Here is a 25,358-nt window from a genome sequence, read left to right on the forward strand (position 1 = left end):
AGAAACAGATGAAAGAAAATAGCATCTTCGGTAGCACCTTGAAAATTAAAAGTTTTGAGAACGCGGTAAAGTCGGTTAATGTGAGCCGGTGCGTCCTCGTCATCACTCCCATTAAACTGATTGGTTTGAACGATGTTGTTCATGAAGTATGATGGAATTTGCCACGAGTTGGGATTTTCGATATAGGGAACGACGATGCATGACTGGTTTCCGGTTAAACCATCGAATGCTTAAGCAGCAATAGTCCTATTGTCGGCCCTTGGATCTTGACGTCTAGGACATTCGGATGGTGAACTGGGCGGTGACGAATTTGGTGTAGATGCGGGTTCTGACGGTTGTTCTTCTACTGATGAACTAGCCTCGGTCTTTAACGGAGAAGTTCCAAGATTATCCAGCGGTGGTCCTTGCGAACGAAGATGTGGCATAAACCTGAAAAACACAAAAGATGAAGTGAGTAGACTCAAATACTTAAAAATAAACTAAAACTTAAATTAGACTCCTACAACTCAAACAAAAATAAAACAAATAGCACGGATGTAGCAGATAAGTCCAAGTAAAACTAATAACGTAATCGCCAAGAGTCCCCGGCAACAGCGCCAAAAACATGATGTGCTAAAAATATTCAATTAAATATTGACTAAATTAAACAAGTAATAAAAACTAGACTTAAGACTCAACTAAGCAAAACACAGGCAAGTGAACCGGTCAATTGTACTAAAGCTAAGTAAGTCTGGAATATCGAACCCACAGGACTCTATAAATTACGTAAATTAACTAATTAGACTCGACTTACGACACGACTATATATTATTAATGTTTTAAGGGGGTTTTTAAACTAATATTAAACTAAGAAAATAAATAAGCAAGCAAACGAGAAATAAGCAACTAAACTCAAGATCGAAACCAATCAGAGAAGGAATCTACCTAGGTAAGAATCCCATGTATCAACAATCATCAATCAATGGACAAATAACATGATTATGGAAACTGATTTCTAAACGTATTCATTTAACAAACCCTAAAGGACCCTTGACCGAATCAAACGACTTCCCAAAGAAAATTATTAGATTATTAAGCAATCAGTATTATTGATTTCCGCAAAGATATCAAAAAGAGTTAATTAATAGTATCATAGGCAAGCAATCTTACAAAAAACTAAACCCTAGATAACTTGATAAGCTAAACATGATATCATGAACATGGATCAACACAATAAGCAAGAATATTGTCACTATCTATCCTAGCATGCAATTGACCAAGACACATGAACAACTCCTCACCTTACAACTATTGGAATTTAGCAAAACATTCAAAATCCTAATCAACAATTAAAAAGCATCTATGATCTAATAGGCCTATTTAACCATAATAATCAAAACACCAAGTAAAGATTAAACATGAACCTTAATATCTAAAGAACACAATCAATAGAAAACAAGATCCATGTGAAGCAATAGTTAAATAATCAATCAAGATAATGAATACTTATACGCATCATGAAAACAAAACCAAGTCTTTTACTATTAATAAAATGAAACCATAATCAAACAATTGTCCAAAGCAAGAATCAAGTCAAAAACATGTTCATCAAACCTAGGTAGACATGAAGTCTAGCCTAGCATAGTCAAAATCAAAGATAAATAACTAAAGAACAAAAGGAAACATCATGAAAGGTAATGAAGAAGAACAAAGATAAAGAACGAGAGAACCCGTCTTAATCGACCCTTGAACACTTGGATGAAAGCTTAATGATCCTCCTTGATTCCTAGCTCCAAATAACCTTCAAACCCTTGGAAACCCTCTCATAATCGGCTGCAATATTCTTGAATTCGTATTGGTATAAAAGTGTGTATATAGAACGCATAATGGGCTTGGACTTGCAAAAACGTGTGACCAGGAAGCCCTAGGCGCCCCGCGACGGGAATGGCCTCCCCCGGTCGCGCTCGGCGGCATTTTTCTGATGTAGCCCACGAATCTCGTTTGTTATTTCTTGTTAATTGTTGCTAAATCATCTTAGATATCATTCTTGAACTCCAAGTAACGCATAGAAACTTCTGGACATCCTTTCCCTTGATCACCAAACCACCATCTAGATGGACATAAATCAAAACTCGTAAGTGAAGTAATCATGTAACAAATGATGAGCAAAACGAACTTAAACTTCGCATGAAAAGATAGAAAGAATTAAGTTTAACATGCAAGACACCAAAAGATATAAAACATGTAAACATATAATAAACTTGACTCAAAACCTAAATCAATAAAAGATAAACGAAACACGAACTAAAACGAACTCGAAATATTAAATTAACACAACTTTACAAGGGATTCAAGATGTATAAATAGATGTATATCAAGCAACTTTCAAAACAAACGGTGGTTCGAGAAAGAAAAGGAGTCAACGGGAAACTAAAAGACCTCGGCCATTCTCAAACATAGCCGGCCGGGTGGAAGGATCCGACCATATTTGGCTCATCCCAGCCATATACAATAATGGCTCAGGATAGGTCATAGCTTCAATAGGATTATTCACAAGTAGGCTTGGTTCGTGGGAGGGCGAGGAGCTATATCGTGAATGATTGTGTCCGTATGATGGTGGCTATGAAGACCAGGAGCGAAATTTGGAGATACAAAGAAAAAACTGTATTTCCATTCTTTAGGGCTAAACCCAGTAGGCACTTTTGAATAGCGGGGAGGCTGTTTGTTCACGGGACGACGTTCGAAGGTAAACCAATCGCCGTCCACTTTTAGACAGTAAAATCGAAGGAATAGAGGGAGTGTTGCTAAGCCTCCCATAGCTCGACAAGCCAGTTCGAAGTGAGTTACCCGTAGAAAGCCTAATGGGTGAACTTGAGAGAACCCTAATTTATGATATTTCAACAAGACCATCTGGAAGTCGGTGAGCGGATAACGTATGTTAGCACACTCCAGATTCTTCGTGTACAATGCAATAAGATTGGGGCGGCTAATAGCCGTCTCGTGAGGATCGGGTAAAACAGGAGATAAAGACAGGAATATGATAGCGAGCACATAGGGTAAGCATCTTCTCTTTGGTAAGAGTAGATGTAATCGAAGACAAGCCTTCATGGCTCATGATAGAAGAAAATGGAAAACAACACAGTAAGAACTAACCTGTTCCCAATTTGGGAGATGAAGGGTTGGTAGAAAATGATAAATCGCCGGAGAGAGGTAAGAGGAGATGGCAGGTGAAAATTATGGCGATAGGATGGCAAACCCTCGATATAATGGTAACTTGGAAAAGCATGTAATTCAATTTAGACCACAAGTTTTACTGCCTCTAAATCGGACTCAAATGGGCCAGAAACCACGCGACTCAAGGAAACGGGGACTCGACCTGATTTGCATAACAAGCCCATAGGACACTAACTCATAGCAAGAAGATATAAGAGATAAAAAGCGAGGTGGGCTTGAGTCAAGTTTATCACCGTTGTCACGAATAACAATGACAATAGACTGGGGGGATTTGAAGTGACTACGTCTGGCTAGGCCCAAACAGAGCCCAAGAGGTCCAGCACAGTTCAGCCCAGTCCGGCCCAATAGCATCCCATGCCTTCCAGACAAAGCTCAAAGTCAAGGACTGACCTGTCCTTGTCAGCCTGAGCATCACAGAGCTGAGGTTGACATAATCTTGGAGGGAAAAGAAGGTCCAACGGATAATAGCTAACTCCCTGGCAGAGTCAAAGGACCAACGGATAATAGAGAGAGTCCAAAGAATAACGGTCAGAAGGGAGATCCTCCCGAGATCATATATATATGTATATATCCCTTTTGTAATAAACAAGCAGAAAAACATTAATAAAAGATATATTCGTTTTGCATGGTCATCTCACTGAAACTCATCCAAAGTCACCTTACTCATTAGCACATAACATATCAAATATTCACAATCAAATTATCACTTCAATTGAGGTTTCTACCCATATATAACAACAACAAAAAAATTTTACGAGTGTCGGCTGACCCTATTAGCAATATGTGGGTACGCCATTGAAACCAGGTAGCGTATTATCTTGATATTATTAGACATGAAACTACAAAATATTACACTAAATAGCATAAATAATGGCCATCATATCTTTACTTCTAGGAGGTTTGTATAGAAGTAGTCGGTAAATAACTTGTGTGCGTTCACAACATAGATATATAGACAACATGCAACAATACATTAGCTAGTAATATGCACGTAAACATTGGATGTATCAATGTATCATGTGTGATATATCTACTAATAATGATAATCGTTGTTACGTTGTATAGAGTTATGGCGAGGTGAATTGATATAAGTGTTTTCTAATCTATTTCTGGTACACCATTTAACATGTGTACTTCTACTTCCTTTTTTTACTTTTATTAATTGCTTTATTAATATTAATATCATTATTATTAGTAGTATCATTGTCATTTTTTTTGTTTCGGATTATGAGCACGTTAAAAAGATAATAAAAGTCCCTACTACCTCCTGAATAATTATATTAACGACTAGATGTCAATTTTGTTCAAATACGAAAGCCGATTCAAATTTTGGTTTTTTTATCAAGCCGAGTTAAATTTTGGTTTTCTTTTATCAAGCCGAGTCAAATTTTGGTTTTCTTTATCAAGCGGAGTCAATTTGGTTTCCTTTTATAAATCTGTTTGTATAACGTTTATAAAGTTTTGAATATACCTTTGCATCATTTTTATATGTTTCGATATGAATTTTACTCAAAACAATTGTTAGAGTTGATTTGGAATCAAGTGACAAACATCTTTAGAGATGATTATCAAGAGGGAGTCTGTTGAAGTAATTTTTTTTTCTAAATCTTCAAATATTGATGTTTTCAACAAATTGATCCACAAGGATTGATGGATTACCAAATCTAACCAAAGCTTGCTAATCAAAACTCCAAACCAAACATCATATGATCCATAAATGATGATCTTAGTACCAAAAAGTTGCAAAAAAAATATGAAGAACACCAAATCTAAAAATATGAAGAACACCAAATCTGAACCAACACTCAAATTATCCAAAACGATCCAGAAATCGTGTAACAAGCTAGATTCAAGATACAAATCACTCAAAAACGCATCTACAACACTCAAAAATTGAGTCGTGGCTCTGATACCACATGTACGTCCCAGTTTAGTTGTAGATCAGTTGACGTGTAGATGTGTTTATCAAGATACATGCAAAATTTAAAGTATCTTGACGTGATCGTGAACAAGAATCAAATGATAAACAAACACGAGATCATCTCAATCACTGTGTCATACCATTCAAAAATAGCAAGTTTACATCAATTTCTCTCACACATACAAAAAGTTTCTCTCTTTATGTCTAACCTTGAAATGATGACCAACACTAGCTATTTATACTATGATAATCCTAGAGAACCAGTTGGTTCTCTAAAGACCCAAACCTCTAGAAACCCACAACCTAGAGAATCAGCTCGTTCTCTAGATAGACTTAGCGAAGCAAGTGGTTCGCAGGTCACCTATAGCGAACTAACTAATTCGCTTAACCTAAATATACATAAAAAGGACTTTTTTACGTAATTCGCTGAGATACAAATGACTCGACTAATAGACAAACAATCTTTAAGTTGCTTGTCACAAAAATTGCTCAATAACAATTCACCGCTTTTGAGCAAACATAACCTTCTAGTTTTAGTTTAATTGAAGTGAGTGTTAAGACTTATTAAGTGTAGGACCTTTGTACTTTACTACAGGATGTCAGATCATCCGTAGTCATAAAGCCTGTGTGCCAAGCATTGTGCGCCACGTGACACACAGGCTTTTTGGCAAAATGGGTGTAGCTAGGTAATTTTTTTTTTCATTTAATTCATCAACAAAAATACCACTCTCTCCATTTTACCCAATCAAAATGCTACTTTACATTGAAACAAGAGCCAAAGAAGCGTTTTGCAGGAAAAGCTCCCACCCAAAACGCCTAGGGGGGCGTTTCCCCGGCGTTTTGGGTGCCAAAAAGCCGGCAAAACGCCTGGCTACGGATGGTCTCATATAAACACACCCACAAATTCGTAAGCAAAACAATAATAAAAATAAAAATAAATATAGTGCAGTTCAATAAGACCCGTTCATAAATCATAACTATAACACACCCTTTTGAGCTGCTCAACATCCTCAAACAATTCCATTAAAATACTACGTACTTAATGCATTCTCATGAACAACACCCAAACCATGCAAACTAACACAAACTACCACCTAATTAGAGCAGCACCCGAACCCTTTAGGACCCGAGGATTCATCTTTCACACCTTTTGCAGGAACCGAAGCAGAACCACCTTCGTCACCAGCTTCAACCACTTTCTTGCTCACAATTCAGTAAATCTGTGTAATCACTTCACTGAAAGCATTTTCAACATTAGTTGCTTCCAATGCAGAAGTCTCCATGAAGTAGAGGGGCTCGGCTTCGGCTAATGTTTTCCCGTCTTCGGTTGAGACGGCAATGAGGTGGAGGAGGTCGGTCGGATTTGTTACCGATTAGCATGACGACGATGTTTGGGTCGGTGTGGTCTCTCAACTCCTTCAACCACCTCTGGATGTTCTCAAAAGTAGCATGACGGGTATACTAGTAGAGCACCAACAGCACCTCGGTAGTACGCGCGATACCTGTAAAGAAAATAGGAATTAATGTAAACTATAATGACACTGTAATGACCGAAAAAGAATATATTTAAAGTGAAGGTAATGAATCGGTTTTATATTTAAGATGGTAAAATGGACAGTTGGGCATATTGTCTAGTTTATGCAATTTAACACATGTTACAGGCACCTTGCGCTGTATTTATCAAGCAGATGGTGTATTTTCCTCGGCTCATTATAATGTTTGAGCACTTCACCTAACTCACTCCCCTATTAATTCTCGTATACATGTTAAAAATTATTATTTTTGGTGACCATGAGAACCCGTTACTAGTATACTCACAAGACCTTGGCAATACTTAGCCAAGCAACAATATAACAGGTAAATTGCAGCTTGTGATGGTAATTAAGGTGTTCTTCAATAGGTTATGGTAAGAAACTAGTGGAAGCAAGATTCAAACCCGAGACCTCTTCTGAATGGGAATCAAGTTCTTAAAATTGCCCATCCCTGGAAGCTACGTTGACAGTCTACCAATTATATCCTCGTGCTACTAGGGTCGATTTACTCAAGTCTAGAAGTAAAACTTGTTGAGTTTTGTGCTTATGTTCAAACTTCCCCTGAAACCCTTGGGGGATATATATAATACTTATGATCTACTCAATATTTCCCAAAAAAATATATGCCTTCAAGTAGCATTGTCCACGAACATATTTGTGCCTATACCGTATTGTGTAATGGTGTGGTTGCTAGAGACGGCTGGTTGTATTGTTGCCTTTCTAGTTCAAGGATTGAATCAGATTCTTTTCTGACCAACATTTTTTCACTGATGTCATTCATACTTGGTCGACTTGTTTAACCTAATAAAGGGTCAATCATATATATGATACCTTTTTTTTGTAGTAAGATGGGTTTCTTAATTAACCATGCTGAATTCCTTAACTCGATCGATATATATTAAAATGAAAACAACAAGAAATGATGGTGGACCAAGTGATCGACCAATTCAACCCGACTCATTTCCCTACCTGCAGTCCATTGCCCATTTATTTTGTCACCTCTAATTGGGCTTGATGGTCACATTCCAAACATATATCATCTGGTACGTACCCATCTGCTTATTCATTTCCATTACACCAAAGTTTCTAAACCTGTAGTGAGACACCCCTTCACTTCTTAATATTCTAACCTTTCCAGGTACCTCACATATAACATAGAATAATCTCTTAGTTCTTCACTTTTCATTGCCACTACAATTTCCACCTTTAAACTTGGGTGAGGAAAATGCAAGGGGCAGGTGACAATGACCAACATGCAACTATACGCATACACAAACACGCACTTACAGATGTATATATATATATATTGTGTGTGTGTGTCCTAGAATGGATAAATATGGATAAAGCAATCATCAATGCAAAAGATGTCATGTCTCATAGCATGCTAATAGTTCTCTATTGGTGTCAGTGTCACGTAGGCAAACCAATCAAACATTTGATACCATGTAGGCAACTAATCATATCCTTTCCTGATGCATAAGTTGGTACTGAATAGCATTAACAAATTAATTTCATTTCTTCACATATAAAGATGACAATAGACTGATATGTGATTTACTGAGTACAGATCTGATTCACTAGGTAGGATGTTTTCTGATCAAACTCAAAGGCTCAATTGATAGCTAAGGAAATTCTAAGATTTATAGTATTGATTATAAGGATGCCTATCGCCATAATTGCCTCGATCTGTTTGCATCTATGAGTCCATTTTTGGGTAAATTTTTTTAACAGGAGGCATACAGGGAACACCAGCGTATTTTTGGATAAAGCAACACATCACAAGATGAAGAAAAGTACTACTGAATGGATTTTTCGAAAGCCTGAATACTTTTGAGCCATTCCATATATTGTTATTTCCTCGGTAACATCGACAGGCCGGCTGTTGATCTTGATAAGCATTCAATCCTATTTTTTGAGATGTCTATATCAATATCACTTTTTATTTAAAATATTTCCTACCCCTTTAGCTGAAGTCTTTTATTTACAAAATTGTGATTTAAATTCAATTTTGCATGTTAGATTGTTCATTCATAAGAAAATTTCTTTTGATTCTGTGACTTATACTATGTCATATGTATTATAATACTGTCACTAATAGAAACTGGTATTTGATCCTAATGGCAACCGTTTTATATTCAACTAATGGTATTGTTAGAGATAAATCATCACCAAAAATAATTTATCCATCATAATAAATGTCTTTTATTATTTAGTCAAAGTTGTTATTACCTTCCTTGTATGTCTCCTAAATTTATGTTGTAATTGTGTTCATATACCAAGTAAATAAACAAAGATACATACAGTGAATTTTATCAAAGGCTATCATGGTATCAGCCTAATCCCGTTCCTTTCTCTCTAATTCCCAAATCCCTAATAACCAGTCCTCCCACCGCCGCTTTCATCTTCATCAGCGAATTCTTTTTTTCCTTGCTCTCATGGCTTCTTCATCAGAGTCTTCCCTTCCTATGGCTACCCATCTTCACATGCTCACTATAAAACTATCATCCACCAACTCCCTTCAATGGAAAAGTCAGATTTCCCCTCTATTGCTTCACCAAAATTGGCTCCGTTTTGTTGACGGTTCATACCCGTCTCCACAAAAAACTATTTTAGTTGATAACAAAGAAACTTTAAACCCACAATATACCACCTGGTTTGAAACCGACCAGCGTGTGCTGCTTCTTATTCAATCTTCCTTGACCGAAGAAGCTATGGGGAAGTTTTGGGACTCTCCTCGTCTCAAGAAATATGGCAAGCCCTGGAGTCTGCTTACAGCAATGACTCCATGGAACATTCTCAACATCTTCTAGACACGTTGCGCCAGTTAAAAAAGGGAAATCTTTCTGTCTCAGATTATGCCAAACAATTCAAAACCATATGTGACAAACTTGCTGCTATTGGAAAATCGGTACCCGATTTCGACAAGAACCAATACTTCCTGTTTGGGTTAGGTCCGGCTTTTGAAAATTTTGCTACTGCCCAGCGGGCCATTCGACCTAAACCCACTTTTCGTGACCTAATTGTACAAGCCGAGGGTCATGAACTCTTTATTTCATCCCTCCTGGCTCTTCTCCGTCTCAGGTTGCCTTCACAGCAAACCATCATGCCTCCACATCACATCAATCTCGTGGTAAAGGCAAGCCTGGTCGGTTTGTTAACAGAGGTGGTTTCTCTTCTAGAGGGCGTGGCAGACGGGCGATTACCTGTCAGATATGCCGACGCGAGGGACACTATGCAACCTCATGTCCTGACTTGGAAAATTATGCTCAAAAGAATTCATACTCTGCAGCCCACTTGGCCCAAGCTTTTCATGCACAATGCAAGCTAAATGATGCCACTCAAGATTGGTGTGTTGATACCGGCGCCACGGCTCACATGGCACCACCTACTGCACACTTTGATTCCTCTGTGCCTTATCATGGAAATGACAAAGTTTCCTTTGGCAATGGTAATGTCCTTCCTATCTCTCGTATTGGTACTCTTTCCGTTACTCCAAACTTGAAATTAAAGGACGTGCTTATCGTTCCAAATCTCAAAAAAAAATTACTTTCGGTTAGCAAACTCACTAATGATTACCCGGTTGATTTCTTGTTTTCTCGGTCTTACTTTGCTATCCAGGACACGGTAAGCAAGGACATTCTAGCCAAAGGGAAGCATAAGGATGGCCTTTATATTTTGAGCCCCGGTCAAGCACTTGTTGCCTCTACTTTTTCTCCTTCCAAGGCTTCGTTTGAATTATGGCATAAACGCCTTGGTCATGTTGCTTTTGATGTTATTTTAGTTTTAAATAAGCATGATTGTTTAAACCTTACATCTACCTTACCTAAACCGCATACTTGTTCTTCTTGTGAGCTTTCAAAGCAACGTCGATTGCCTTTTCCTTTAAATAGTAAACGTTCTTTAAATGTCCTTGATATGGTGCATTGTGACTTATGGGTCCCTGCTCCCGTTACTTCGGTTGATGGCTATCGATACTATGCAATTTTTATTGATGATTACTCAAGATTTACTTGGTTTTATCCTCTTAAAACCAAGTCGGGCTTCTTTGAAGTTTTAAAATCTTTTATGCATTTCGCTCAGAATCAATTTTCTTGCAAATTAAAGGTCTTTCAAAGTGACGGGGGTACTGAATTCGTAAACAATCAAGTTCGAACTTTATTTTTAGAAAATGGTATTCATCACCAAATGTCTTGTCCATACACCCAACAACAAAATGGACGCGCCGAACGCAAACACCGACATATAACCGAAACCGGTCTTGCAATGTTATTTGGTGCAAATGCTCCGGCAACCTATTGGGTGGATGCTTTCTTTTCGGCGGCCCATATTTATTCGTCTTCCCACCAAAGTGTTACAAGATAAATCGCCGTACGAGCTTCTGTTTAACACCGTTCCAAATTACAACAATTTTAAAGTTTTTGGATGCCGTGTGTTTCCATATTTACGGCCTTATGCGGATCATAAGCTTGCTCCACGAAGTATTGAGTGTGTTTTTCTCAGCAGACAATATAAAGGTTACAAGTGCTAGGACCCCAACACGTTTTGTATTTATATCACTCGCCATGCGAGATTTGATGAGGAATCTTTTCCATTTACCAAAACTGGTTCCACAATAAACCTTACAACACTTTTCTTAAGCCAATATGAAGATGATATGGTTGATTCCACTACTGACCCAAAACCAACCAAATCATCCTTTCCATCCACCAAACCAAATACACAAGCCTTTGTACCAACCACCTCATCCACTAATATAAACCCAAGCCACTCACCTTCACCTTGTTTTTCATGCATGCAGCCCCATCCACAAATTCCAAATCAACCTACTCCCACTCCACATTCACCACCTATCTCACCCATGGCTACATCCTCATCATCAGATCCAATATCCCACACCACCAGCTCACCGACACCTCAAACACCTCCTTCCAACACTACTGCCACACATACGATGATCACAAGGGGTAAAGCCGGTATTGTTAAACCAAGGCACTTTTTAAATTTGGTTGCAATTTCTTCATCAACCTTGCATTCGGCCTTATTAATGTCTACCGTTCCAAAAGGGTTCAAATCCGCATCCAAACATGAGCATTGGCGTGATGTCATGGATGAAGAGATTAAACCTTGCATGAAAATAATACTTGGACACTCGTTCCTCGACCCACCTCTGTAAACATTATTGGATCTAAGTGGGTTTTTAGGACAAAGTATCACGCCGATGGCACCATTGACCGTTATAAAGCCCGCCTTGTGGCTCAAGGATTCACGCAAATACCCGGTTTTGATTTCTCTCATACTTTCAGCCTGGTTGTTAAAGCTACCACCGTTCGTCTCGTTCTCTCCCTCGCTGTGACAAATCGGTAGCACTTACATCAACTAGATGTAAAAAATGCGTTTCTTAATGGTCATCTTCAGGAAACGGTATACATGGAACAACCGCCGGGATATGTTGCTTCGAGTAATCCAAACTATGTATGCCGCCTCAACAAGGCAATTTACGGTCTTAGACAAGCACCAAGAGCTTGGTTTCAACGGCTAAGCAACTTCTTGATTGCTCAAGGATTCAAGTGTAGTCAAGCCGATACCTCTCTTTTCATATTCCATCGTGGTTCGTGCCTTCTATACCTTTTAGTGTATGTGGATGATATAATTCTTACCGGAAACCATGAACCCTCCATCACGCGTTTCATTGGTTGTTTGCAAAAAGAGTTCGCCATTAAAGACCTGGGAAAATTAAATTATTTTCTTGGATTGGAAGTTTCCTATACAAATGATGGTTTGTTTCTTAGTCAAACAAAGTATGCTCATGACATTCTAAGTCGAGCTGGTCTTTTAGACTCTAAACCAGTGGGGACTCCACTCGCCACAACTGACACATTTACTAGCACTGGAACGCCATTTCATGACTCCACTTTATATCGCTCTCTTGTTGGTGCACTTCAGTATTTGACTATCACTAGACTTGACCTCTCGTACGTTGTCAATCAGGCTAGTCAATTTCTTCACTCGCCAACAGAACAACATTTTCAGCCGGTTAAAAGAATCATGCAGTATGTCAAAGGCACTATAACTCATGGCCTTCATTTCTCTTACCCTACAAAGTCCACACTTGTTGGGTATTCTGATGCCTATTGGGCTCGTTGTATTGAAACTAGACGCTCCACCTCCGGGTACTCGATTTTTTTTGGCGGTAATCTTGTATCTTGGAGTGCAAAAAAGCAACCTACTGTTTCACGTTCTAGTTGTGAGTCCGAGTATCGAGCTATGGCTAACACCGCTGCGGAGCTTATTTGGATTTCTCATTTACTCCGTGATCTAAATTCCTTGCCTTCGGACTGTCCTACACTGTTATGTGATAATTTAAGTGCCATTTTTCTCAGTCAAAATCCGGTGGCTCATCGTCGAGCTAAGCATATTGATATTGATTATCACTTCGTACACGAGCTAGTGACTTCAGGCAAGTTGCACACCAAATTTGTGCCAACCAAGCTTCAAGTGGCCGACATTTTCACCAAACCGCTTCCGAGACCGCTCTTTGAATCATTCCGAGACCAGTTACGCGTTCGTCCGCCACCTGTACGCTTGAGGGGGGTGTTAGAGATAAATCATCACCAAATATATTTTATCCATCATAATAAATGTCTTTTATTATTTAGTCAAAGTTGTTAATACCTTCCTTGTATGTCTCCTAAATTTATGTTGTAATTGTGTTTATATACCAAGTGAATAAACAAAGATACATACGGTGAATTTTATCAAAGGCTATCAGGTATTACATGATATAATTTCATGTAGTGAAGCTACAAACTCATTATACGATTACAAATAAGACCACTGGTGTGTTCAGATTCACATTTGAACTTGTTATTAAGGTAAAAGCAAAAAATACCAAATTACTCATAACATTAAGCAAGCAACTCAACAGCATAACCGACAACTCTACACAGATCACTTCACATTTAGTATCTACACACTCCAAAGAAAACTTGTTCCTTTTAACGTTTAAGTCTATGACTTGTTTTGATGCGCCTAACTTAAACAAACTATGTTTATGCATGCTATTATTTTAAAGCCAATTCTTTACGTATAGAAGTGGTTCTTCTTTTAAAAGATGTTTTTGCCCACCTCCTCCCTTTATTAAAAATTAAACTTTTCCCCTGGTCCCCATTATAACACAATATAACGATAATGCTCAGAAAGATCCACATTATGATCCTTAACGTCGTGCTAGCAAGTTCCAAACACAAAATGATATGCTCTTTTTTGTAAGTCATGGTACTTGTTATAAATGTAGCTAACTACTTATATTAAAAAAAAATTAGCCCCAAATCAAACATTGGTTTCAAAAAGCGTGAAGTGCAATAAGTCAACAGGGTCTAGAGTTAAAGCACGAGGCGCAAAGCGCAAGTTATTGATGCAAAAAAAATAAATAAATAAAAATTCTCATAGGGTTCTAGCATCACCTAACCAAATTTTAGATATTATTAAGCTCTATATATGATGTAATATATATACAACCTTATTACAACATAATAAGCTATATGTGTAGCATCCTCATGCTTGTGCACCTCAAGTGCGCCTCCGGTATTGTGTCACCTAAAAATTGAAGAAAGTGTGCATGAATATACATATGATGAAAATGCCCCACGGTATAACTTGAGGTGTAATTTTAGCACCTATGCAAGTTTTAGGGCTATCAAACAAGACCTTATACACAACTTTCTGAAAAAGGGTGCCAAGAAGCTACCAGTTGTTGCTGGGTGTATTAATATTATATCAATAGTGAAATGGCAAGAGAGAGTACAAAAGAACAACCGGCAGGGCCGAAACATACTAAGATAGGATTTGCTTTGAACAAAGCTGAACATGTTGTGTTGGTTTGATGTATAATTATTTATACATATTTATTGCATCATTTCATACCCAATTCATGTTATTTTCTTGATAATATTATTGAGAATCGGTTCTAATAAGCCTTTATTTGTTCTCATAGGAATTATGAGCTTAGGAAACCAAAAATGGTGAAAAAACAAAGAAAAAAATCAAGAAAAATGAAAGTCTGTCAGCTAAGCATGGGCCAAGCCTCAGCCAGGCATGCCCCATTTCCATCTGAAGACATATCAGCTAAGCATGGGCCAATCCTAAGCCAGACATGCCCCACGCCTCCTCAGAAGATGACAAAATAAAGTACACAGTACATTGTCGCCCTTTTTGAAGACACATAGGGTCATGCCTCAGCCAGACATGCCCCATGCCAATCAAGCCTGCCAATAAAGTACAATCACTTCATGCACATTAAATGATGAGGGACCAGCACAGCCCAATCCTAGACCAAACATGCCCCGTGCCTAGCTATATGCCAAATAGTACATCAGAGAGCACGTGGCGTACTACAAGGGGACCAACATGGGTCATGCCCCTTCTAAGCATGGGTCATGCCTTGTGCACAGTGAGCCTATATAAAGACCATGCATGTTGCTCCTTTGTGTGCACAAATTTGGAGAAAAACACACCCATTTTCACTCTCATAATCCATAGAATTAAATAAAGAGAAGCTCTTGAACCTTCATACAACATCAAGAAGAAGTCTAAGCATCATCATAATTATCTAGCTTGGTTAGATTATATTAATATTAAACATGAATGCTATATTCTTCTATTTTGGTGTATCTTTTATAATTATCATGAGCTAAAACACTATATATCACCTTAACTCATGATGAAACTTGACAACTTTTGATGGTTGAATTTAATATATGATAATTTTATGTTAAAATAATGGCTAGTTCTTGGTTATCTTTTGATGAAATTTTGTGTTTAAACAATTGAAAGTAATATACAAGAATTATAAATGGTACATCTTGTTATGTTGAAAGACTCTTGATTTTATCATTTATTTATAAATGTTGTTCATGCAATTTTATAACTTTTAATCTAGAAATAGTTAAAATAATTCTTGTATGCTACATGAAAATTGGTTAAACACATATCCTCATGTTTAGATTTGAAAAGATTGAACATTTGTTATGAATTGATATTCTTGTTAAGTAATATTATAAATAATTTGTTAACACAACTATTTTAATATTACACTTGGGTTGAAAATTCATATATCAAGAGAATACTCGAACTTAGTCTAATTTAATCAACCATAGGTTGATTATGTGTTTTTCATGTAATCTTTCCGACCGGTTGTTAGATTTGAGTTTTGTAATTGAATGATAATCTATATCTTTAAATTTCAACATAAAGGTTCACTTACATTATAGTATGATTTGAGGTGATTAGTTTGTATAATTCATACTAAGTTTTCCAAAAAAATCACTTGGATGGTTATCTATAACTAGAAACTATTCTTTTTAAAACAAAATAGTGAATTTATCATATATTTAAGTTTACCATCTTTAGGAGTCAAGTGGATTCTAAGTTAAGGTAATAGATTTTTAATTCTTGTTTATCTTCATTATCGTGTTACTTGATTTAAATTATTGTTACTAGTTCTCCTAAAAATTAATCTTAAAAACAAATCAATTAAACTCATCTCTCATGGTTATTATACTTGAACTGATTGATATTAAAATTTACGTGTCCATGGATTGATACTCGGTTCTCGCCGTTACTATATATGCCCCATTTCCATCTGAAGACATATCAGCTAAGCATGGGCCAGACATATCAGCTAAGCATGGGCCAATCCTAAGCCAGGCATGTCCCACGCCTCTGATATAATGCTAAATATATATGTTTCCCTTGTTTATTTTATTTAATACTTTAATTGTTTTTGTTCGTTTTTAGTCAAGATTCGTATACTACAAACGTTTTGTGTATCATAGGTTCCGGGATTTGATCTTGATTAAAAAGGGCGAAAAACGTGCTAAAACAAGCCAAAACGGAGATCCGGAACGCGTCAGGAAAGAGCCAGAGCAGAGAACCGGTCAGACCGGCCCCCATAGAAAAGCACGTCGCGCCGCGCGGAAGGATCTTTTATACCCGGTCGCGCGGCGCCTAAGGGTTATTGATGGGTTTTTAATTCGTTTTTGCAACTAGTTGGGCCTTGTTTTGGGTATTTAAACACCTTTAACTTAAACCTGTCATAACCTGGAAACCCTTGGAGCATCTTTCGTGTTTGTTGGTGATTTTGAAAGAAAGAGGACATCCGGTAAAGAGCTACACGTTCACGTTCGAGTTTACAGGTTTTATCATCTTCGATTCCCCGTTTCTTATATTCTCACCATGTTTTCTTATTTACTTGTTTTGTTTGATTTAGACTTTATGATGCTAGGCTAAATTCCATGGACTGCCTAGATCGTGATGAACCTTAGTTCGGTTTGATTTAAGTCTGGATTTCGTTTCGTTATGGATTTTGTGTTCTAAGTAACCGTTGAGTTTGATTTAATTGATGCGTTTGATTGCTTGGTTTTGTTTACTTGAATTTATTGTTTCATATTGCCCTTGTTGATTGTTTCATAGGATAGGGTGTTGTTAGATCATTTACTGTGTGTTCTTGGCTAGTTTGTGATTAATATGCATTAAAATCATATAAATAATAAAATCAAGTAAATAGATAAAAGTGAACTGCCAGCCTAGAAAGCTGTAAGGTGATAGGTTGTTGATAAATCTTTGCTTGTCGGGATTGCTAGATTTAGTTCTTCGTAAAGAGTCTGTCTAGATTTGATTGTCAGCTTAGTCTATTAAATTAATTGGGTCTGCTTTGCTATCTTTTGGATTCCGCGCTGTAAGGTAGGTTTTCGTCATAAAAGATACTTAGACATAAGCTATTAAATAACCATAAGGAAGTTTAATATAAAACTGGCGAGTCTTAAAACTTGTTAGAAATCCATAGGCGTCTTCTTGAAGTTCAAGGGTCCTGTTCGGGTTTTCTGTCAAGGGTCTATTTTATGATCCCAGTTCCATAACGTGAGTTATCCATTTAATTAATAACCGTAACTTTGGGGATTCTGGCCTAGGCAATTATCTTCATCATCTGAGTTAATCTAAGCGTTTAATTGTTTTTATTAGTTTTTAAATTAAATTAGGGTTAAGTTTTATTAATTAATTAATTAAGTTTAAGGTAATGATTATGTTTTATTATCATTATAATAATTAGGGTTAGGTTTTATTATTATATTATTTGTTTTATTATTAGTTAATTAAAGTAATCATTAGTTAATTATTATCAAGTTTTAATTATTAGTATTAAATTACCCCTCAAATATTATTAATAAATAATCGTGTCTTGTAGTTGAGTCGTATTTGCTAGTTTCGTAATTTAAAGAGTCTCATGGGTTTGATATCCGGACTTACTTTGTTGTACTAGAGTCGATCAATTCACTTGCAGGTTAGTAGTTTAAGTTAAGTTAAAAGGTCTAGAGTATTACTTAGTGTATAGATTAGTATCATTTTAGTTATTTATTATTTGACTACTTTTAGCACATAAAGTTTTTGGCGCCGTTGCCGGGGAACTCTTGGCGATTGCGATATTAGCTTTCATTGGACTTACTTGCTATATACGTGCTATTGTGTTTTTGCTTTTGAGTTTTTTTTTTTGTTTTAGTTAATTAGATTTTTACGTGTTTATTATTTTATTTTATTTTTTTTTTTTTTGCTTTGAGTAGTTTTTTTTAATTAGATTTTTTCGTGTTTATTGATTTTTTTTTAGTTGTAAGAGTCTAAGTAATTTTTTTTAAAGTTTGTTTTGAGTCGTAGGAGTTAGGTTAATATAGTTTAATTTAATTTTATTTTTTTAAATTAGTATAGTTTCTTTAATATATTGTTTATTATTAGTATTTGGTGCTCGTGATCCTTTTCTGTTTAAGTTTATCTTTGCAGTGATTGTCATGGATTGTTACTACGGGACCAGAGTTGAAGAAAATCCTCATAAAGATCAAAGAGGTTTAAACCTAGATAAAAACAGCTATTAGCCTAAATTCTGCGTTGTGTATGATAGGATGGGGAATATTATCGGTTGTAAAGACTCATTTGGTGCAATGATGGATCACATACCACATCCAGAAGAGATATTATACGATGTTTTACGTGTCATCCATAACATTAATCCAAAAGCACAACTTTCAGATATCATGGATGATTTTCGGTTGGGTTTAAAGTATCAAATATAATTTAATGAGCCGACGATCGAGTTTGAGGATGTTGGGTTGCAGGATAAGATAGAGGATGGTGTAAATTTGGGAGATTCGCTCGAGTTGATGTTTGGTGTTGAGGATATGGTTAAGGTTGATAATGAGCTTAACGAGGAAGATGAATTCCTGAATCTGGAGTTGGATGGATTGTCGGATTATGACGGGGGAGACAAATTGGACGTGAATGAGGATGTTGCATTTTTCGAGGCCCTACTTGTAAAGGACAGTGTAGATGAGGATGTGGTGTTAGAAGAAGAACACCATTGCCGGCCCGTGGACTGTGTTTTGAATGCTGATCAAGAATTAAAACCACGGTATAAGGCCGATGATGATAGGTTACCTGAAAACTGAAGTTGCGTATACTTTAGAAGATGGTCTACTGGAATGAAAAAGCCTTTGCATATCAAACACGACCAATCTTCTCGATACTTACAACGCATTCGGCTCTTTCCAGGTAAGTTTAAATATAGGTGGTCTGACCGGTTACTGATTTTTAATTCTAATTTAATATTTTGCGGTTCCATCATTGATATATTACTATTTGATAAATTCCGGGTGGAACTGAACGGGTTGGACAGGGTCCAGATCAAGGAGAAACCTCCTGATTAAGTTCAAGTGTGGGGAGGTTTCGCGGAGTTTGTATAATTCATCGAGTCACTAGCGTAGTTTTTTGTAGTTCTACTTTGTTTTGTGTTTTTGAGTTTTGCGAGTTTGAAGATTGAGCGAGCTAGAGAGAAGATCCCCAAGGAAGAATTTAATGAAAAAGACAAGTGTGGGGATGGAGTAGCAGTGGAGCCGTATACTTTATGTTTTATTATCATTTGCTCCTGATTATTCATGTTTTATTTGTGGATTGGTGAAGTACTTTAATTGCTTAATATCTATCATTTTGATAAGATATATTTTTATATATGTTTGTTTTGTTTTTGCCGTTTACGTTCGTGAGAAGGAGTTACCATTTGCTGAGCACGTTCGTAGTTGGAGGGCAGTCATGGAAAGAAGACTTTGGCATCATGTTTCATACGCATATTACCAGCTAAGTCTTTTCCATTATCTAGCTTGTTAACTTTTTATTTTTTATTTTATTTTATTTTTTTGTTTTGTTTTTTATTTTTAGGTTTTTAGTTTTTGTAGTCCGACTTTATTTTAATTTTATTTTTATTTTGAGTCGTCCTTATCCTTGCATTGAGAACAATGCAAAATTTAAGTGTGGGGATGAGATATTTGAGTCGTAGTTTAAATTGAGTTTATGTTTAAAAAAATAAAAAAATAAAAATTGAAAAATGTTTAAAAATGTCCCTTGAATTTAGTTTTTTTGCGTAAAAGTGGGAGATGATGATATTTATCGGAAATTGGTTTTTCAAACTACTAATAATATGAGATAAATAAAAGAAAATGCACTTAACTTGGGATGTGTCGGTAGGCTCAGCCTTGAAAATGAAAGGGCAAGTTTGATAAAATGGGTCGGAAATCTCTTGTGGGTAAAGCGTTTTGTCCGTAGAAAATAAGTAATGAAAGGTCGGCCATACTCAAGCCTCAATTCTTGGTATGAAAAAGTGGAAATATCATAAAGTTTAAAAAGTTTAAAAAATTGAATACGTTATCATATGATGCTTGGGTAGGTTTAACGTTAGAGTATGCCGTGTATCATGTGATATAAATCTTGAGCTGTTAGTTTTAGTGTTTTACACATCATTGGCGTATGGTTTTATAACCTTAAATATTGTATTGATGGGATGCCCTGGGTCCAAAGACCATGGGTCTGTATGCCGACTATTTAGCTGGGTATTCACAATTCCAAATGGGGTTGTGAATATTTAAAATAAAACTAAAAAGAGCAAACCCGCAGTTTTCTGCCACTTAAATCTTTAAACATGATCACAAAAAGTACAAAAGTACAAATGCATTACAGACTTGATCATCCACGCTGTTAGCCATGTGGGGTCCCCTTGCTCGCGTCTCATTACCATTAAGAATGGACCACAAGGTACACGCCACATGTAAGCCTTACAGATGAAATTTTGCATACTCACCTATGGTAATGGTTCGGTGTATTGCTTGATAACGGAGGTATGTCATGTTGTGGGGAAAACTAGCTATAAAATAATTGTACCTTAATAATATCTAATGGCTGCTTGGTAGACTTTGATGCTTAAGCTTAGGTGGATAAACAATACCCTTGATCGTCTTAACTATTCAAGAAAAAATAGAACAACAAAAATTTTAAATATGCTAATTTTGAGGTTTAAGTCAAGTGGGGTGGTCTGGTCCGGTAAAATCTGAAAATAAGCGAGTCTTAATTGTGTAAACCACTGAGTAACAAATTGTCGGATCATATTTGTCCCGGTAAAGATAAAGGCATGGGTTTAAGTGGACAACAATATCGTTGATCGCGGTTTTTGCGTTTTTCTGAGCTTTAAAAATTAACCTATATGTTTGTTAGACTGTAATTTTCCGATTCTGATCCAACTGCATCAAACTTTTTCAGGGACGAAAAAAGAATAAGTGTGGGGATATTTGATATAATGCTAAATATATATGTTTCCCTTGTTTATTTTATTTAATAATTTAATTGTTTTTGTTCGTTTTTTGTCAAGATTTGTATATTACTAACGTTTTTGTGTATCGTAGGTTCCGGGATTTGATCGTGATTAAAAAGGGCAAAAAACGAGCTAAAACGAGCCGAAACGGAGATCCAGAATGCGTCAGGAAGGAGCTAGAGCAGAGAACCGGTCAGACCGGCCATGGAAAAGCACGCCGCTCCGCGCGGAGGGATCCCCTATACCCGGTCGTGCGGCGCATAGGGGTCACTGATGGGTTTTTAATTAGTTTTTGCAACTAGTTGGGCCTTGTTTTGGGTATTTAAACACCTTTAACTTAAATCTGACATAACCTGGAAACCCTTGGCCGATTTTGGAGAGTTCTTGGAGCATCTTTCGCGTTTGTTGGTGATTTTGAAGGCAAGAGGACATCCGGTGAAGAGTTACCCGTTCACGTTCGAGTTTACGGGTTTTATCATCTTCGATTCCCCGTTTCTTATATTTTCACCATGTTTTCTTATTTACTTGTTTTGTTTGATTTAGACTTTATGATGCTAGGCTAAATTCCATGGACTGCCTAGGTCGTGATGAACCTTAGTTCGGTTTGATTTAAGTCTGGATTTCGTTTCGTTATGGATTTTGTGTTCTAAGTAACAGTTGAGTTTGATTTGATTGATGCGTTTGATTACTTTTTTTTGTTTACTTGAATTTATTGTTTCACATTGCCCTTGTTGATTGTTTCATATGATAGGGTTTTGTTACGTCATTTACTGTGTGTTCTTGGCTAGTTTGTGATTAATATGCATTAAAATCATAGAAACAATAAAATCAAGTAAATAGATAAAAGTGAACTGCCAGCCTAGAAAGCTGTAAGGTGATAGGTTGTTGATAAATCTTTGCTTGTCGGGATTGCTAGATTTAGTTCTTCGTAAGGAGTCCGTCTAGATTTGATTGTCAGCTTAGTCTATTAAATTAATTGGGTCTCCTTTGCTATCTTTTGAATTCTGCGCTGTAAGGTAGGTTTTCGTCATAAAAGATACTTAGACATAAGCTATTAAATAACCATAAGGAAGTTTAATATAAAACTGGCGAGTCTTAAAACTTGTTAGAAATCCATAGGCGTCTTCTTGAAGTTCAAAGGTCCTGTTCGGGTTTTCTGTCAAGGGTCTATTTTATGATCCCAGTTCCATAACGTGAGTTATCCATTTAATTAATAACCGTAACTTTGGGGATTCTGGCCTAGGCAATTATCTTCATCATCTGAGTTAATCTAAGCGTTTAATTGTTTTTATTAGTTTTTAAATTAAATTAGGGTTAAGTTTTATTTAATTAATTAATTAAGTTTAAGGTAATGATTATGTTTTATTATCATTATAATAATTAGGGTTTGGTTTTATTATTATATTATTTGTTTTATTATTAGTTAATTAAAGTAATCATTAGTTAATTATTATCAAGTTTTAATTATTAGTATTAAATTACCCCTCAAATATTATTAATAAATAGTCGTGTCTTGAAGTTGAGTCTTATTTGCTAGTTTCATAATTTAAAAAGTCTCGTGGGTTCGATATCCGGACTTTCTTAGCTGTACTAGAGTCGATCGGTTCACTTGTCGGTTAGTAGTTTAAGTTAAGTTAAAGGGTCTAGATAATTTAGTGTCTAGATTAGTATAATTTTAGTTATTTATTATTTTACTACATTGCCCCCCTTTTTGAAGACACACAGGGTTATGCCTCAGCCAGACATCCCCCATGCCAATCAAACCTGCCAAGAAAGTTCAATCAGTGCATACACATTAAATGATGAGGGACCAACACAGCCCAAGCCTAGACCAGATATGTCGCGTGCCTAGATATATGCTAAATAGTAAATCAGGGAGCACGTGGTGTACTACAAGGGGACCAACATGGGTCGTGCCCCTTCTAAGCATGGGTCATGCCTTGTGCACAGTGAGCCTATATAAAGACCATGCATGTTGCTCATTTGTGTGCACAAATTTGGAGAAAAACACACCCATTTAGACTCTCATAATCCATAGAATTAAAGAAAGAGAAGCTCTTGAACCTTCATACAACATCAAAAGGAAGTCTTAGCATCATCATAATTATCTAGCTTGGTTAGATTATATTAATATTAAACATGAATGCTATATTCTTCTATTTTGTTGTATCTTTTATAATTATCATGAGCTAAAACTCTTTATATCACCTTAACTGATGATGAAACTTGACAACTTTTGATGGTTGGAATTAATATATGATAATTTTATGTTAAAATAATGGCTAGTTCTTGGTTATCTTTTGATGAAATTTTGTGTTTAAACAATTGAAAGTAATATACAAGAATTATAAATGGTACATCTTGTTATGTTGAAAGACTCTTGATTTTATCATTTATTTATAAATGTTGTTCATGCAACTTTATCACTTTTAATCTAGAAATAGTTAAAATAATTCTTGTATGCTACATGAAAATTGGTTAAACACATATCCTCATGTTTAGATTTGAAAAGATTGAACATTTGTTATGAATTGATATTCTTGTTAAGTAATATTATAAATAATTTGTTAACACAACTATTTTAATATTGCATTTGGGTTAAAAATTCATATATCAAGAGAATACTTGAACTTAGTCTAATTTAATCAACCATAGGTGGATTATGTGTTTTTCATGTAATCTTTCTGACCGGTTGTTAGATTTGAGTTTCGTAATTGAATGATAATCTATATCTTTAAATTTCAACATAAAAGTTCACTTACATTATAGTATGATTTGAGGTGATTAGTTTGTATAATTCATACTAAGTTTTCCCAAAAAATCACTTGGATGGTTATCTATAACTAGAAACTATTCTTTTTAAAACAAAATAGTGAATTTATCATATATTTAAGTTTACCATCATCAGAAGTCAAGTGGATTCTAAGTTAAGGTGATAGCTTTTTAATTCTTGTTTATCTTCATTATCGTGTTACTTGTTTTAAATTATTGTTACCAGTTCTCCTAAAAATTAATCTTAAAAACAAATCAATTAAACTCATCTCTCATGGTTATTATATTTGCAAAGGATTGATATTAAAATTTACGTGTCCATGGATTGATACCCGGTTCTCGCCGTTACTATATTACCACACGACAGGTACACTTGCCTTTTGTGTGTGTGGTTAAGTCTAGGTGAAAACAATTTTAAAACTTGACAAAGTGTGATAAATCTTTAAAAAATTATATATATCTCAGATCATGGTTCTAGGAGCTTATGTCAGAAAAAATGGACAAATCAACGTGTTGGTGAAAAATTTGTATTCCAGGAGTTGGGGAAAGAATGGCAAAGCTTGGGTTACCATACACTTTTTGGGCTTCATTACTCGAGTGGACAAAAGGGAACTCAAAGACGAGGAGTCTGATGAATCGATGCCGTCGAATGAGGACGAATTGGAGGAATCGGATGATGAAACGGGGAGGAGGAGGAGGAAACTGAGGAGAATAGGTAAGTGAACTAGGGTTGTTTCTGTTTCTTTGGATGTTGTGACTTTGTTATTTCTCTGGATATTGTGAATATTGTCCGTTTCTTTCTTCAGATATGCTTTACTTGGTCTGATAATTGTGGTGGCTAAAATACAATGGGTTACTAGGCTCAATGTTCATGATAAATAAAGGTTGGTTCTACAGTGTTAAATGCTTGGTAACAATGCACTATGCTTTCCTAGATATGTAGGATACCTTATTAATTCTATGATGAAAGTGGTATTTTAGTTGATGGCCATGTTTTGAAACTGAAATTATAGGTAGAAGAGCTTTATTAAGGTATGCGGATTGCTTTACCTTAAAAAAATTGTAAATCTTTACATTTTAATCATCATCATCATCATCATCATCATCATCATCATCAATATAGGTATAGCTAGTATATCAATTCTAATATCATACTTGGAACTAAGTGGTGTAGTATGTTCTATATTCCAAGGCAATCATTCATTCGGGAATGGAGCAACAAAAAATGTTAAAGTCCATC

General features: G+C 36.0%; 1 protein-coding gene across 1 annotated transcript; it reads left to right on the top strand.

Moving 5' to 3' along the window:
* Positions 1-9,451: 9,451 nt before the first annotated feature.
* LOC143570851 (uncharacterized) lies at positions 9,452-13,358 on the top strand. The gene is made up of 4 exons (XM_077056391.1): positions 9,452-9,688; positions 9,748-10,770; positions 12,082-13,242; positions 13,323-13,358. Exons 1-4 carry the CDS (start codon positions 9,452-9,454, stop codon positions 13,356-13,358), a joined length of 2,457 nt encoding a protein of 818 aa, XP_076912506.1.
* The last annotated feature ends 12,000 nt before the right edge of the window (positions 13,359-25,358 follow it).

Source organism: Bidens hawaiensis, unplaced genomic scaffold, assembly GCF_021521415.1.
Source record: "Bidens hawaiensis isolate Kalapana, Puna unplaced genomic scaffold, B.hawaiensis_p1.1 tig00025108_1, whole genome shotgun sequence".
In the NCBI taxonomy this organism is placed as follows: Eukaryota; Viridiplantae; Streptophyta; class Magnoliopsida; order Asterales; family Asteraceae; genus Bidens; species Bidens hawaiensis.